General features: G+C 48.1%; 1 protein-coding gene across 2 annotated transcripts in view; it reads left to right on the top strand.

Moving 5' to 3' along the window:
- Col6a4 (collagen, type VI, alpha 4) overlaps window positions 1-12747 on the top strand; it is a 116714-nt gene extending 103967 nt beyond the window's left edge. Inside the window, exons 34-37 of one of the 2 annotated variants that reach the window (XM_087562328.1) lie at window positions 2015-2698; window positions 6103-6199; window positions 7183-7385; window positions 12367-12747. In XM_087562328.1, coding sequence (XP_087418454.1) covers window positions 2015-2698; window positions 6103-6199; window positions 7183-7385; window positions 12367-12422 — 1040 coding nt within the window. In that variant the 3' untranslated portion in view covers window positions 12423-12747. 2 annotated transcript variants of the gene reach the window in all.
- Window positions 12748-13270: the final 523 nt, after the last annotated feature.

Here is a 13270-nt window from a genome sequence, read left to right as displayed (position 1 = left end):
AGCACTGGGAATAGGACTCGGGCGCGAGGGTGGTGTGGGCTCCTAACCGCTGAGCCATTTCTCCTGCCGCTGGCCTGGAAGCCACTTGACGAGGTGGGTGTTGTTATCTCCCATATGTCTGATGCATGGAGGTTGGAAGAGACAAGTTCATTCGCTCAAGGTCACGTGCTGAGTAAGAGATGAACCTGGATAGAACCACGCAGCCAGGTTCATTTTAGATCTCACACCAGAAGTGAGTGTCTCCTGACCCGTTTCTCTGGGAAGATGAAACCCATATGCCTGTTTCCCCAGAGAGGACACCATTGACACACCACTGTGTGTTTCCATTAACATCCAGGTTGGGTAGGTGAAGAGGGGTTGCTTCCAGGGGTATGAGTATCCCCAAAGTTGTCACACCTTTGAAAAGTCTCATCAAAAAGTGTCAGCAGGGACATATACCTTGGGGCTTTGCGGCTAGTGGGTTCAGTGCTCAAGAACCTGGAGGTGGTGGCACAGCCTGGCACATCCCGGCACGGGGCACTGACACAGATGTAGTCCCTCCCCCATCAGTTGGCCGTCTACCTTCTGTATACATTAGTACTCCCAGAGACCAGGAGGCCACATGTGGTTAAGACAGAATCTGGGAGGAGCAGGAAGGAGTGGCTGGGATCTCAGAGGAGGATCTGCCCCTCCTCCTTATCCTTCCCTTTATGAGGGGTTGTCAGTCTGTCAGCAGGCCCAGTCTGAGGGTCTCTTGAAAGCACTTTAACGAGGATCCTGTTGCTCACAGGACATTGTGCTTTACAATGGTGATGTCATGTGGGTGGCGTGGCTTTCTCTCCCGGTGTTATGTTTGTTCACTTAGCATAGCGACCTTTTACTTTGCTCAAAAATGATAGAACGTCCTATTTTTTAAAGCTTAATATCCTATCTATGCAGTACACTTGTTAGTCAACACATCATGAGCTTAAAATCGGTGTGTCAACAAGCTCTAGTCGACGTCTGATAACTTCACTACAAGGATGAATACATTTAATACTGACCTGTGCCCCAACTATCATACGTGATTCTTTGCCTTTATGTGTAACCGGAGGAAATGTAAGTTTTCATTTCGGTAGAGGTTATAAAAATAATGCTGTCACCCTCTCTGCCCCTGCATACTCTAGAGATCTCTTGGAGGACTGTGGCTCCAACTTAACACCAGCTGACCACCAGTTCTTAATGAAAGGGTTTATCTCGTGGGTGGGTTCCTAAAATATTGGCAGAAAGGCTGAGTGTACATCCATGTCAAAACTCCGAGCTCTGTCTCAGCCTTACCAAACCAGAATCCACATTAAAAAAAAAAAAAAAAAAAAGGAAATGGAGGGGGGGGTGCGATTCCATATGCCTGTAAGGCCAAACCAGCTTGAGATCTCTGACCTCCTGACCAGGAAGTCACTTTAAAACCACCAACATTGCTTTTATAAAAATATAAGCACAAAATGCCAGTCTTACCTGGTTGCTAAGTTGCTGTTAGCTCTAGCAGTCAATGTGTGCTTTCTCAAATGGAAGGGTTGTCTCATGGATGGGTTCCTGAAACCCTGGTAGGATTGCCCAAGTGTATGCACGTCCATGTAAACTTACTTGAAAGCTCATCGCTAGTTCTTTTTTAGGGAGAGGAAACAATACTAATAAACGAGAAACTAGGAATCCAGAAGACCTAGCGGGCATCTCCAACCTGGCCCAGCAGGCACCATGTATCCCGGGGTAGCTACAGTGGTGGTCGGACACATTGGAAGACCCCAATATGCGTTTGCAATATCAATAGTCTTGACGTCCCTGCAGTATTTGAGAATGTGCAGTCAGCTTCAATACTGTCTTCTGAAAAATGGACACCTGTTTTTAAACTGTCAGATTGCTGTCTCAACCCATTTCTTCCCGGGCAGCATTGAAGACAGGTGTCCACCATGAGGCAAGAAGTGCTTTCTGCATGGAAAGAAAGGTTGCCTGGTTTAACTCTTGACTTTCCCCCCGCCCCTCCTTATTTCCTTGCTAGACAAGTGCCGACCAGCCCCCGGGTGCCGGGTGGAATCTCCCAGGCCTCAGGAGTTGGACATGGACTTGGTCTTCCTGGTGGACAGCTCCCAGGGTGTCAGCAGGGACATATACCTTGGGGCTTTGAGGCTAGTGGATTCAGTGCTCAAGGACCTGGAGGTGGCTGCACAGCCTGGCACATCCTGGCACGGGGCACGCGTGGCCCTGTTGACACACACCACCCCAGGCTTTTGGCCTGGTGTGGGTCAAGACCCTGTGCTTGAGTACTTTCACCTGACCTCCCACGGCCACCGGACACAGATGCAAAGGCAGATTCAGGAGGCTGCAAGTGGTTTGCTACAGGGAGCCCCTGCCCTGGGCCACGCCCTGGAGTGGACGCTGGAAAAAGTGCTTCTGGCAGCCATATTGCCTCGAAGGTCACAGGTCCTCTTTGCCATTGTGGCCAGTGAGACAAGCATCTGGGACAGAGAGACGCTAAGGGCTCTGTCCCTGGAGGCCAAGTGCAAGGGCATCACACTATTTGTGTTGGCTGTGGGCCCAGGAGTAGGAGCCCAGGAGCTGACTGAGCTGGCCAATGTGGCCAGTGCACCCTCAGAGCAGCACCTGTTACGCCTGGAGGGTGTCTCAGAGGCAGAGGTAGCCTATGCCAGCAGATTCACGGAGGCCTTCCTGAACCTTCTAAAAAGTGAGTGGCAAAGAGGGTAGGTATGGATGTGGGTGGGGGTGTAGGTGTGGGGGGTGGGTAGGGACTGGGTTATTCTAGGTGGTGTTGGCGGCAGAAACTTACAGATGCTTGCTTTTTTTTCCCTCCATCTTTATTAAATTGGGTATTTCTTATTTACATTTCATTTGTTATTCATTTGTTCATTTATTACCTTTCCTGGTTTCCAGGCAAACATCCCCCTAACCCCTCCCCGTCCCCTTCTCTATGGGTGTTCCTCTCCCCATCCTCCCCGCCATTACCACCCTCCCCCCAACAATCACGTTCACTGGGGGTTCAGTCTTAGCAGGACCAAGGGCTTCCCCTTCCACTGGTGCCCTTACTAGGCTATTCATTGCTACCTATGCAGTTGGAGCCCAGGGTCAGTCCATGTATAGTCATTGGGTAGTGACTTAGTCCCTGGAAGCTCTGGTTGCTTGGCATTGTTGTTCATATGGGGTCTCGAGCCCTTTCAAGCTCTTCCAGTCCTTTCTGATTCCTTCAACGGGGGTCCCGTTCTCAGTTCAGTGGTTTGCTGCTGGCGTTCGCCTATGTATGTGCTGTATTCTGGCTGTGTCTCTCAGGAGATCTACATCTGGTTCCTGTCGGCCTGCACTTCTTTGCTTAGATGCTTGCTTTTTAAAACAGCTTTTATTTTTCAATGTTATTTTACTTGAGAGTTGAAAGCTTTTATATTCATTGGTAATTTCATACAGGAAAATAATCTATTTAGATCATAACACTCTTACTGTTTCAACTCTTCCTGAACCTTCTCCCACATCCTCCTCCCAACTTCATCATTTCCTCCTTCCTCCTCTTCCTCCTCCTCCCCTTCCTCCTCATTTTTCTCCACCCCCCACCCCCCCGCTCCTCTTTTCCACTGAGTTCATTCAGTGCTGTCAATTGGCCATGGGTTCAGGGCCGTTTGCTTTAGGAACATGGGCAACCTACCATGGGGCACACCACAAAGGAAAACTGACTGTCCCTCCCTCAGCAGCTGTTACCTGTATATGGCTGTGTTTCAAGATACAGTTTCCAGCAATCTGCTGCAAGTCCCTTGTCATGTTCTCCCTACTCAGTGGCTTGGAGGCCCCAGGCTTCCATGCAGTTTCTCAAATTTTTTCAGTTATCAAAATGAGAATATTGGGATGTCTGTTCCCCGATCATAAGGCCAGATGTTCATGGAGGGACTCTGTGCCCATGCGTGGATGCTGCCACCACACCAACCGCTCTTTTCCAGCCATAGATAGCCATGCTTCTCAGATTTTAACTCACATGCTCTCTCTGGGCATCCTGGTCAGGTTTGGATCTAGTTCTGAGGTCTGGTTTGAGGATCTCAATTTCTCAACAGCTTCAGAATGACGCTGTTGGCCCACGGACCACGGGTTTTATTTGATTTTAGAGACAAGAGTCTTTCTTTACAGTTCAAGATGGCCTTGAACTGGCTGTAATCCTCCTGCTCCACCCTCCCAAGTACTGGGATTGCAGATATGTGTCAGAGTCTCAGATTCATAAGCACATTTTAAATAACAAGGGTAGAGATCTTTATTTTTCTTCTGTTTTCTTATTAACTCAGCATTCAAAGCATGGTCTAATTATGGCATTTTTATACATACGTGCTGTCATACTGTTCTCACCAATGCACGTGCATGTGAGTGCATGTGAACACACACACACACACACACACACACACACACACACACACACACACACACACTCACCATTTAAGACCTAAGCCCTGCACATTAGAGGAAGCAAGCAGTGAGTGTTTTTGTCTTATTATTTTAAAGCACAGGTTGAACTGGCAGCGTGAGGCCAGAAGTCCTCAGAGGCTTTCCAGGAAGCAAGGGTGACAGGTCAAGAGCTTGGGGGTCTCCCTCTTCAGGCTGAGTCAGTTAATCCAATGGCGAAGATTAAAGAGTGGGAGCTGTGTCAGTGCACCCAGGCTGGAATTCTCCCCTACATCCCTGCCCCAGCAGCCTCACTTCCCATCACTCCCAGATGAACCTAATTCATGAGTGTCTAGGACCAAAGTGTACCCCCAACATAATAGTGGTGACTTAGCCCGGGAGTGGGGGGTTTTATCCTGGCCAACTCCAGGTGTCTGTATCGCAGTGAGCAATTAAAAATAAAACATGCTCAGGGTATGCTGTGAGGTCTGGGCGATGCCCTCATCCCCTCCATGCTGGAAGGCGAGTTCCTCAGTGGGTATGACGTCCCACTGTGGGTCTCGAGGGACCTCTGCTCCTTCATGGCTCAGGCGATGAAGGGATGCTGATGGAAATCTTAGAAGGCATGGCGTTTGTTCCTTCTCTTGCGACAGACGCTTCATCAGTGAGCTAGTTCTAGTCCTAGCTTTGTGACTTGAGAGCTGTGTGACAGGAGAAGCCATAGGCTTACTTTCCCTGAGCCTCAGATGCCTGGTCTTTGCAGAAAGTAACGGCTTGTAGCTCAGTGATTCTTTGAGGGAGAAGCAAGCCGAAAACAATCGCTTCTCTCATCTGTTTAATGTGATTTTTGAGGTTTTGATTAGATTTGTGCTTTATATTTTGTTGTATTCTTTTATGTTGGGATATTATTTATCTAACAGACTGCACTTTATGCTTTTGCTTTGCTTGCTTTTGATTCGATTTTTTATTGCTTTATTTGCATTTATTTTTGCATTTGTTTTATGCTTTGTTCGAGTGCCTTTTATGAGTCTTTGATTTTACACCATGGACTTTTTTTTTTCTATCCTTACTGTTCAATTTGCCTTTTTTCGCATTTATTTTATTTTATTTTAGCTTAGAGTTTGCTTTAATTTTAATTTTATGACTTTCGAGTTTGATGCAGTGTTTTTGGTGGTGATTTTAGTGGTATCTCATTTTATTTTGTGCTGTTTTTTATTTTTTTAACACACACACACAAACACACACGCACATACTCGCACATGTGTGCAAGAGAGACCGGGGCATCCGCTGGAGCATGGTTGACTAACAATGGCCATGCCCTTAAAGCTGGTTTTGTCTCGGTCAGTACCAACTGCCAATATCTCCTTAGATAGGTGTGTGGTTAGCGAGCCTCCTTCCCCTTGGTGCTAGGGTGGACTGACTTATCTCACGCAGGTTTCTGGCCAGCAACCACGCTTGCCGTGAGTTCGTGAGTTTAGTGGTTCTACCCTGTCCAGGAGACATTGCTTTGCGGCACTGATCCCCCCCACCCCCCGGCTTCCATAGTCTTGGCATCTCTTGTTTCCTGAAGGTCCCCAAGCACTGCAGGGCTCCCAGTGGTGGTGATTAGATGTCCGGTGTGTGCTGGGCACACCTCAGACACTGTTTTCATTTTGATGATTTTTACATTCTTCATGATTTTATGTTTAATTTGATTTTTTAAAAATGCTTTACTTTCAGGTGGAATAAACCAGTATCCACCCCCAGAGCTCAATGAAGAGTGTGGAGGCCCAAACCGTGGGGACACCTTGCTACAATTCTTCACTTCTGCCAAGAGGTGAGCTCTGGGTGGGGTAGACTCCCTGTATGAAATCCCAGACCATTTGGGAAGCACCTGGGTTTGACAACTTCCATGGTGCTTAGTATTTTGTTTATAATTTTTTTTTTTGAGAAAGGGTCTCCGTGTGTGGCTCAGGCAGCTTTGACCGTACGGTTCTCTTGCTTCCTGAGCACTGGGATTACAGGCGTGGTCCCAGGCCCAGATCTCTTTTCTAACTATTTGGTGGTAGTGGTAAAGCTGAGGGGTTGGGGGAACAGTTTCAAGACAGGGTCTCTCTGTGTAGCCCTGGCTGTCCTGGAGTTCACTCTGTAGATCAGGCTGGCCTTGAACTCACAGCGATCTGCCTGCTTCTGCCTTCTGAGTCCTGGGAGTCATGGGGTGAACCACTACTGCGCAGGTCTGTTGTTCTTTAGTGTTTGAAGCAAGACTAGGCTTGGCGAGATGGCTGGCAGTTAGGAGCCATCATCTACACTTGTCCTCAGCATCCATGTGCAGCTTTCAAACAGCCGTAACTGCAGTTCCAGGGGGTGCAACACCCTCTCTGGCCTCCATGGGCACAAGGCATGCACATGGTGCACACTAATACATGCAAGGCAAGCATTCGTCTGCATAAAATTAGGACAATAAAAAAGCAATATTGGACCGATATAAAAAAAATTAAAAGAACACACAGTGCATTAAAGCACAAAATGAAAACTCCCTTCCCACCATAGCAACTGTCCTCCAAGCTCAAGTTTCAGAGGAAGAGCTGATGATGCTAAGCGCCCAGTGCTGCCGCCCACCCGGTCCAGCCAGAGTGGTGTGAATCCTCAGCCCAGAGCCACAGCAGCCATATCCACCAAGGGTGGAACGGCTCAGTTTGCTCAGAGTTCAAGGCTTGTGGGAGTCTCTGGTGATGTTGGAGACTGAACTTAGGCAGGTGTCCGGCCGCTGAACTACATCCCTGGCCTCGAGGTGTGACGAGGATTGCTTTCCTACAGGCTGTCCAAGCCCCGGTTTGGCACGTCTGCTGCCACTGGGTATGACTCAGGAGCACCCAAGCCACAAGACTCCTTTCTGAGGGGGAAGAGGAAGATCAGGACACTGTCCGTAGCTCAGCAAGAAACGCTGGGAAGCCTCGGAAGGGACAGGGCAGATGCTGAAGAAACACCAGCGAAAGGAAGACGTTCGGGCGCTGCCCATGGTGAGATACCAAACCTTGTTCTCTAAGTTGGATTCACTTTTGAGAATCTTTACCTTTAAACAAAAAATTCTGTGTACCTTGTGAACATGCACTTTTTAGCACGTCTTGTTTATAAATTTATTCACTAAGCTGTGGAAAGTACTTTACGACATCCAAAAGAGGTTGACTTGCCTTCCCTAGAATCCTTCCCTAGTATCCATTTTGGGCCTTATTATGTCACCATCTCTCCAGGAAGTGTGGATAGATTGCAAAGACTCAAGGGCCCGCTACAAACAAACAACCCACTGGCCGGCCAAATGATTGCCTCCTCCAGATGTGGTGAATTCACTCTTGACCTTGACCTGACCTCCCTGGTAGACTTCTTGGTCTAGGAATGTTCACTGTGGTGCAGCCTCACCACATTTAAGGAGCATTTTAAAAAAGATCTGTCTGTCTGTCTGTCTGTCTATCTATCTATCTATCTATCTATCTATCTATCTATCTATCTATCTATCGTGAATACAGTGTCCTGCCTGCATGTATGCCTGCAGGCTGGAAGAGGGCATCAGATCCCCATTACAGATGGTCGTGAGCCACCAGGTGGCTGCTGGGAATTGAACTCAAGACCTCCGGAAGAGCAGTCAGTGCTCTTAACCTCTGAGGCACGTCTCATTTAAGGAACATTATAAAACAGAGGTAGGTTGGTTTTAGATCACAACATGGAGAAGTGTTATGTCTTATGTGTGGTCAGTGGAATCAGCTGAACAGTAAACATATTAGTGAGGGACTTGACTGTAACGGTTCCTGAAGGGTTATTTATTTTTATTTTCTGTTCCTGTGAGAGAGTGCCTGCATGTATGTGTGCACTACAAGTGCAGTGCCCTTGGAGGCCAGAGGAGGGCATTAGATCCTCAGGAGCTGGGGTCAGGGACAATAGTGTCCCACCCTGTGGGCGATAGGAATTGAACCCAGGTCCCCTAGAAAGGCAACCAGTGCTCTTAACCACCGAGCTGTTTCCGCAGACCCCAACCTGGACATTTTCAAAAGTCGTAGGAGGAAGTGGAAAGCATTTCTAGTGCGTGGGGCTCTACTCCTATTTAGATAAAAGAAGACTTGCTGTACACACCTAGATGGCTCACACACTTAGGACTGCTGGCTAGGAACGATGTAACTTTCCCGTGGCTCACTGCTCTGAATTAGATGAGTGCTTTTTTTCTTAGGGTTGTTCTGAGGATAAAGCTTGATAGTTTGTGTTCAGCGCCTGCTATGCACGCAGAACTTTTAGCTGTGAGGATGCGGATGCCATGAGTGGTTAGTTACCTGTTAGATTCCAAAGCAACGCACGTCCAAGAGGAACAACAGAACTAGGCAGCCCAAGAGTAGGTGCTCGCAGCAGTGACTTCCCCTCCATAGGTTAAAACGAGCGTCAGGAGAGCTCACCTGCTGACTGTGTCTTCAGGACAGAGTGTCTTCAGCTAACCTTCCTGAGGTAATGGCTTTAGTCCTGGATATACGTCAGAATCGGCTGCTAATCTTTCTTACTAACTAGGCCTGTTCCTCGACAGTTTCGCACACGTATACAATGCATTCTGTTTACTCTCAGCCCCCACTCTCTGTCACCTTCTCTTCTATTCCCATCAACTGTCCTCTCCATCCCACAAAGCCCCTCTTCACGTGCTGTGACCCACCACCGTTTAGCCACGGCCATCTGTGTGAACTATGGGTTCGGAGCTGTCCATTGGAACCTGGCGGGCTGAGCTGTGGGTGTGCAACCGGACACAATGACTCTTCCAGCTGCTGGTAGTTCAGCATGGAGGGGCAGGACCTCCTGAGCCCCTTCTCCTTTTATGACCTACTGTTGACAGGGTGAGTCTTGCTCAGGTTCAGTTTAGGCAGCCGCAGTTCCTGATTGCAGCAGCCATGTTGAATCTAGAAGATGGCAGATCCCTTCTCTCTTGTCTTCTAGCTCTTGCGTTCTCTCCACTCCTTCTTCAGTGACGTTCTCTTAGCCATAGAGGAGGTGGCGTAAACATCTTATCTAGGACTCAGCATTCAACTGCTGCTTATTACCTGGGAATCTTGGGACATTATCCTCTGAGAAGTCTATGGGTAGGGAACTTACAGGTGACTCTCCGGTACAGTCAACAATGACAACATCTGCTCTGAGGCACCGTTTATCACAACACCAAGGTCAAAAAGATAGAGGACGGCTGCCTGGCTCTCTAATCCAGGCCTACCCATAAACCTGATGCCTGTAGGTCTCCAGTACTCCTCAGCCACTCTGCTACTCGGCTGTGTCCCACTCTCTCTCCCCCTGCACTCCAAGGGCATCCTTAACTCTCATCACAACCTCAAAGCCCCTTCCTCCAGTTTTCCTTCCCATTGTTGCTCCTTTTGCATTTTTCAAAAGAAATAAAGGTGAACAGCCAAGCCTTCAGCTTCCTTTCTCTTGCCCCACCCACCCCATGTTCTCCCATTGGAGAAAAGAGCTGGCCATCTCCATCGTGTTCTGAATTGCCGAGAAAGACAAAACTGCCCTTTCAGAGCCCATTGCCTTGGGGACTCTGCCATTGATGACTGTCTCCTTCCTTTTCAGAGTCCCTCTTCCCTTGGCTTTGTGGTCAGCAGTCTGCATTGGGGTAGGCAACCATTCTTGAGCCAGGCCCAGAGAGTCAACCCCTGCCCATCTTTCTATTACTCTTTCTTTGTTCTCTGGTACATTTTTTTCTTGACTCTTCCTTTGTACAGTTCCATTCTGCACCCCTGTGAGAATGCAGATCGGGCCGTGTCAGTTCTTATAACGTGTCCTTCCTTTGTGAGGAACACAGGCCCTTAAGGCTGACCCAGACCCAGAACCTTGGTGGCTGCCCTGTTCCTGTGTGTTTATGAGTCACAGTTAGCTCTTGAGTCCTGCTACTTGTTTCTAGTCTCTGTGGCCTAACTCACTCTCACCTGTCTGTCTCTGTCTACTGTATCTGCTGTATTGGGCTCAAACTTATCCCTCCTCAGCGTCCTTTCTGTGCCCTTATGAAATTCTCATGGCCTCCTTTGTATCCTTACACTGTAGCTGGGTTCTGCCACGAAGCCTGCACCCTGCTCTCGCACCTGCTTGTGAAGGATTTTAGACAAGTGCTATCTCGTTTCACACAAGCCAGGATGATCTTGTCACAATTTCAATTTTGGCATTATCTCCCAAGCACTGAGAGGTTTTTTTTTCCCCCTTCCAAGTAGGGTTATATATTGTAAAACATCTATCCCGGGCAATAGGACAAGCCTCAAATTCAGTGAAATTGTAATCTCATTGTAGCCGCTCTTTACACCCACCAGCACTCTCCTTCCCACACACCCTGTTCCCCTTCAGGCCTGGATTCCACAGGCTTGAGTGAAATCCTGGCTACTGTGGCAGCATCCGCCAGGAAGGCAAACTAGTATTCCGTGGGGAAACAGTGCTTGGTACAAGGTCAGGGGTTCTCGATAATCGCAGGAGTAAAAGCTTACTATTTTCTGACGTCATGTCATACAATAAAGAAAGCTCAAGGCTGTAAGGAGTACCAGGTGTTAGGCTTCAGGCAATAGCTTAGGCTGATTAGCTGCAAGTGCTAAGCACCCATCCATAGTTCTGACTAATAGGGTAGGCATCGGTTATCACCTTGGCTGTCTGAGTTGAGGGATTTTAAAAATCAGTACAATTAAAGTTTCGGTTCCTTGGCCGGCCCAGACTCACTTCAGAGGCTCAGCAGTCACAAAGGTGGGTGTCGATCAGGACAGATTTCCCATCGATTCAGATGTTTGTGTCACTGCAGAAAGTTCAGCTGCACGACACCATTCCACATATGTCAACCAGGAGAAGCAGCTTCTTCCCGACCAGGCAAAGTAGGGCTTCTAAGGACGAGGGCTCAAGCTCGTGTGACAAGTCCTCGGTTTGTGTGTTCCAAGTAGATCGGCTTTGGCAGAGGTGAGGACTTCTGGTTGCTGAGCCCAGAGTCTCTAGGTCAGGTCGAGACGGAACAACTGGCCGTTCACTTTGCAGTGTTTCTCTGTTGACTCCCACAAGGCTTTGGCCATTTGCCCTTTTCCCTGATACCCCACCCCTAGGAGAGAACCACACAGTGACACATCCAGCTGTGCCTGCCCCAGGCTCAGCACAATCCTAGTAGCAGTTCCCCTAGGATCAAGCGTGTTCCCGTTACCATGGGTACTGCGCACCTCAGAAAGCCAGCGGGTGTTGGTTGTACTGAGTGGCTGGTCGGAAGCTCCTGCCACAGCCCATGCGTCATGAACTACTGAGGGAATGCCGGTCAGCACTCTGTGCTTCAGGGTTGGCCCAGGGAAAGCACATAATAATCTAGATAGACACACATACAGTCAGACAGATGATCTGAAGTGTCTCCATGCGGAAGGAGCGGGTGACACATCTGGGAAACCTGCCCCTGACTGACAATCTGGGAATTTCCCAAGTCTTGCCCTGCTCTGATCAGCTGACTCCCAACGCCATTAATTAAAACCATCTTTCAAGGCATACCATACCATGTTCTTTCCTTTTTTTTTTAAGTGGCTACCTTAAGTTTTTGAGTAAAAATGTCAGGATACTACAAATGGTGATTAAGCTGGATTTGTGTTTGTTATCAGGAGGCTCGGTGGTCAAGTAAAGGACTGAGGTGTTTTATAAAAGGGGAAGAAACACGTGAGGGATCTTGGTATCATAAAACTTCATTCACACATGCCTATGTTGTATATAATGTATCTTTATTCCATACATATCTAAAATGATAATTATGTCTGTATGCACATTGTAAATGTAACACATGACTAATTGTACCACGTTTGTGATATTAGGCTTACAAGTATTGTCTTTATGGTTGAGGAAGTTGAGGATCAGACAGGGTCATTATCTTACCCATGGTCATACAGCCAGTTGGTGGTAAGGCAGGGGACTTCAGTGTTTGAGACGATCAGACCCATCGTGCCTGAGCCCAGCTCTCTTGCCTCTGTTTGCTTGCAGGTCCTTGTTCTGTGTATCCTGAGGGAGACGAGTGCCTGACTTATGTCCCGAAGTAGTACTGCAGCCATGAAGAGTGGGCTCACCAACTCCACTGGTTTGGGGACTCTGGGGGCAATGCCAACCAGTTTGAAACCAGAGAAGAACGTGAGACATGGTGTAGGCCACGCCTTGTAACTGGTGCTCTCCCCTTCCCTTAACAGTTAGACAGTGGGACTGGCATTAGCCTTGCTGAGGTAGGCTACCCAGCTCATGGATGACAAAGCCTGCTCTGTAACCCTGGACATTGTAACTCCCTCCACTGTTTCCTGCCTGTGTAGGCTTAGGCTAGATCATTTGTAACTGAGAAGGATTAAATTCTGTTTTTCTCTCATTTAACAATGAGCTCTTGGGGACCTTTGTACAAAGTGTTTTGGTCATACTCACCCACACGAGCTTCTTCAAGGTCCACTCCCTCTCTCCCGCCAATCCAACTTTGTGCCATCTTTAAAAAAGCCCAAGTCCAGTTTGTGCTGCCCATATGTGTGGTCCTCCCCTGAAGCATGGCCGACTTGCCAGGATCTACACTGTAACAAGACTGACTCGGAACTCTAGAGGACGGTATCAACAGCCAGTCCTCCCCAGCTGGGCTGTAGCTGTGCCTGCCTTTCCTCTCCATTCTGGGGCGCTCTTCAGCTCAGTCTTTCGTATTCTTTAGGATTCCAATGTCTATACTCAAATATTTGAGTTTTTTTAAAAAGAAATTAATTGTGTTAGTGATTTAACACATGCACAGAGAGACACATATGCAGAGACACACAGACACATACACAGACAGACAGACAGATACACACACCTACACACCTGAAGAGAAGCGGGAATAATCTAGATAGACAAACATATAGTCAGACAGATGATTTGTCACATA

Source organism: Rattus norvegicus, chromosome 8, assembly GCF_021556685.1.
Source record: "Rattus norvegicus strain SHRSP/BbbUtx chromosome 8, alternate assembly SHRSP_T2T, whole genome shotgun sequence".
Classification (NCBI taxonomy): domain Eukaryota; kingdom Metazoa; phylum Chordata; class Mammalia; order Rodentia; family Muridae; genus Rattus; species Rattus norvegicus.
This window is presented reverse-complemented; position numbering and strand designations above follow the sequence as displayed.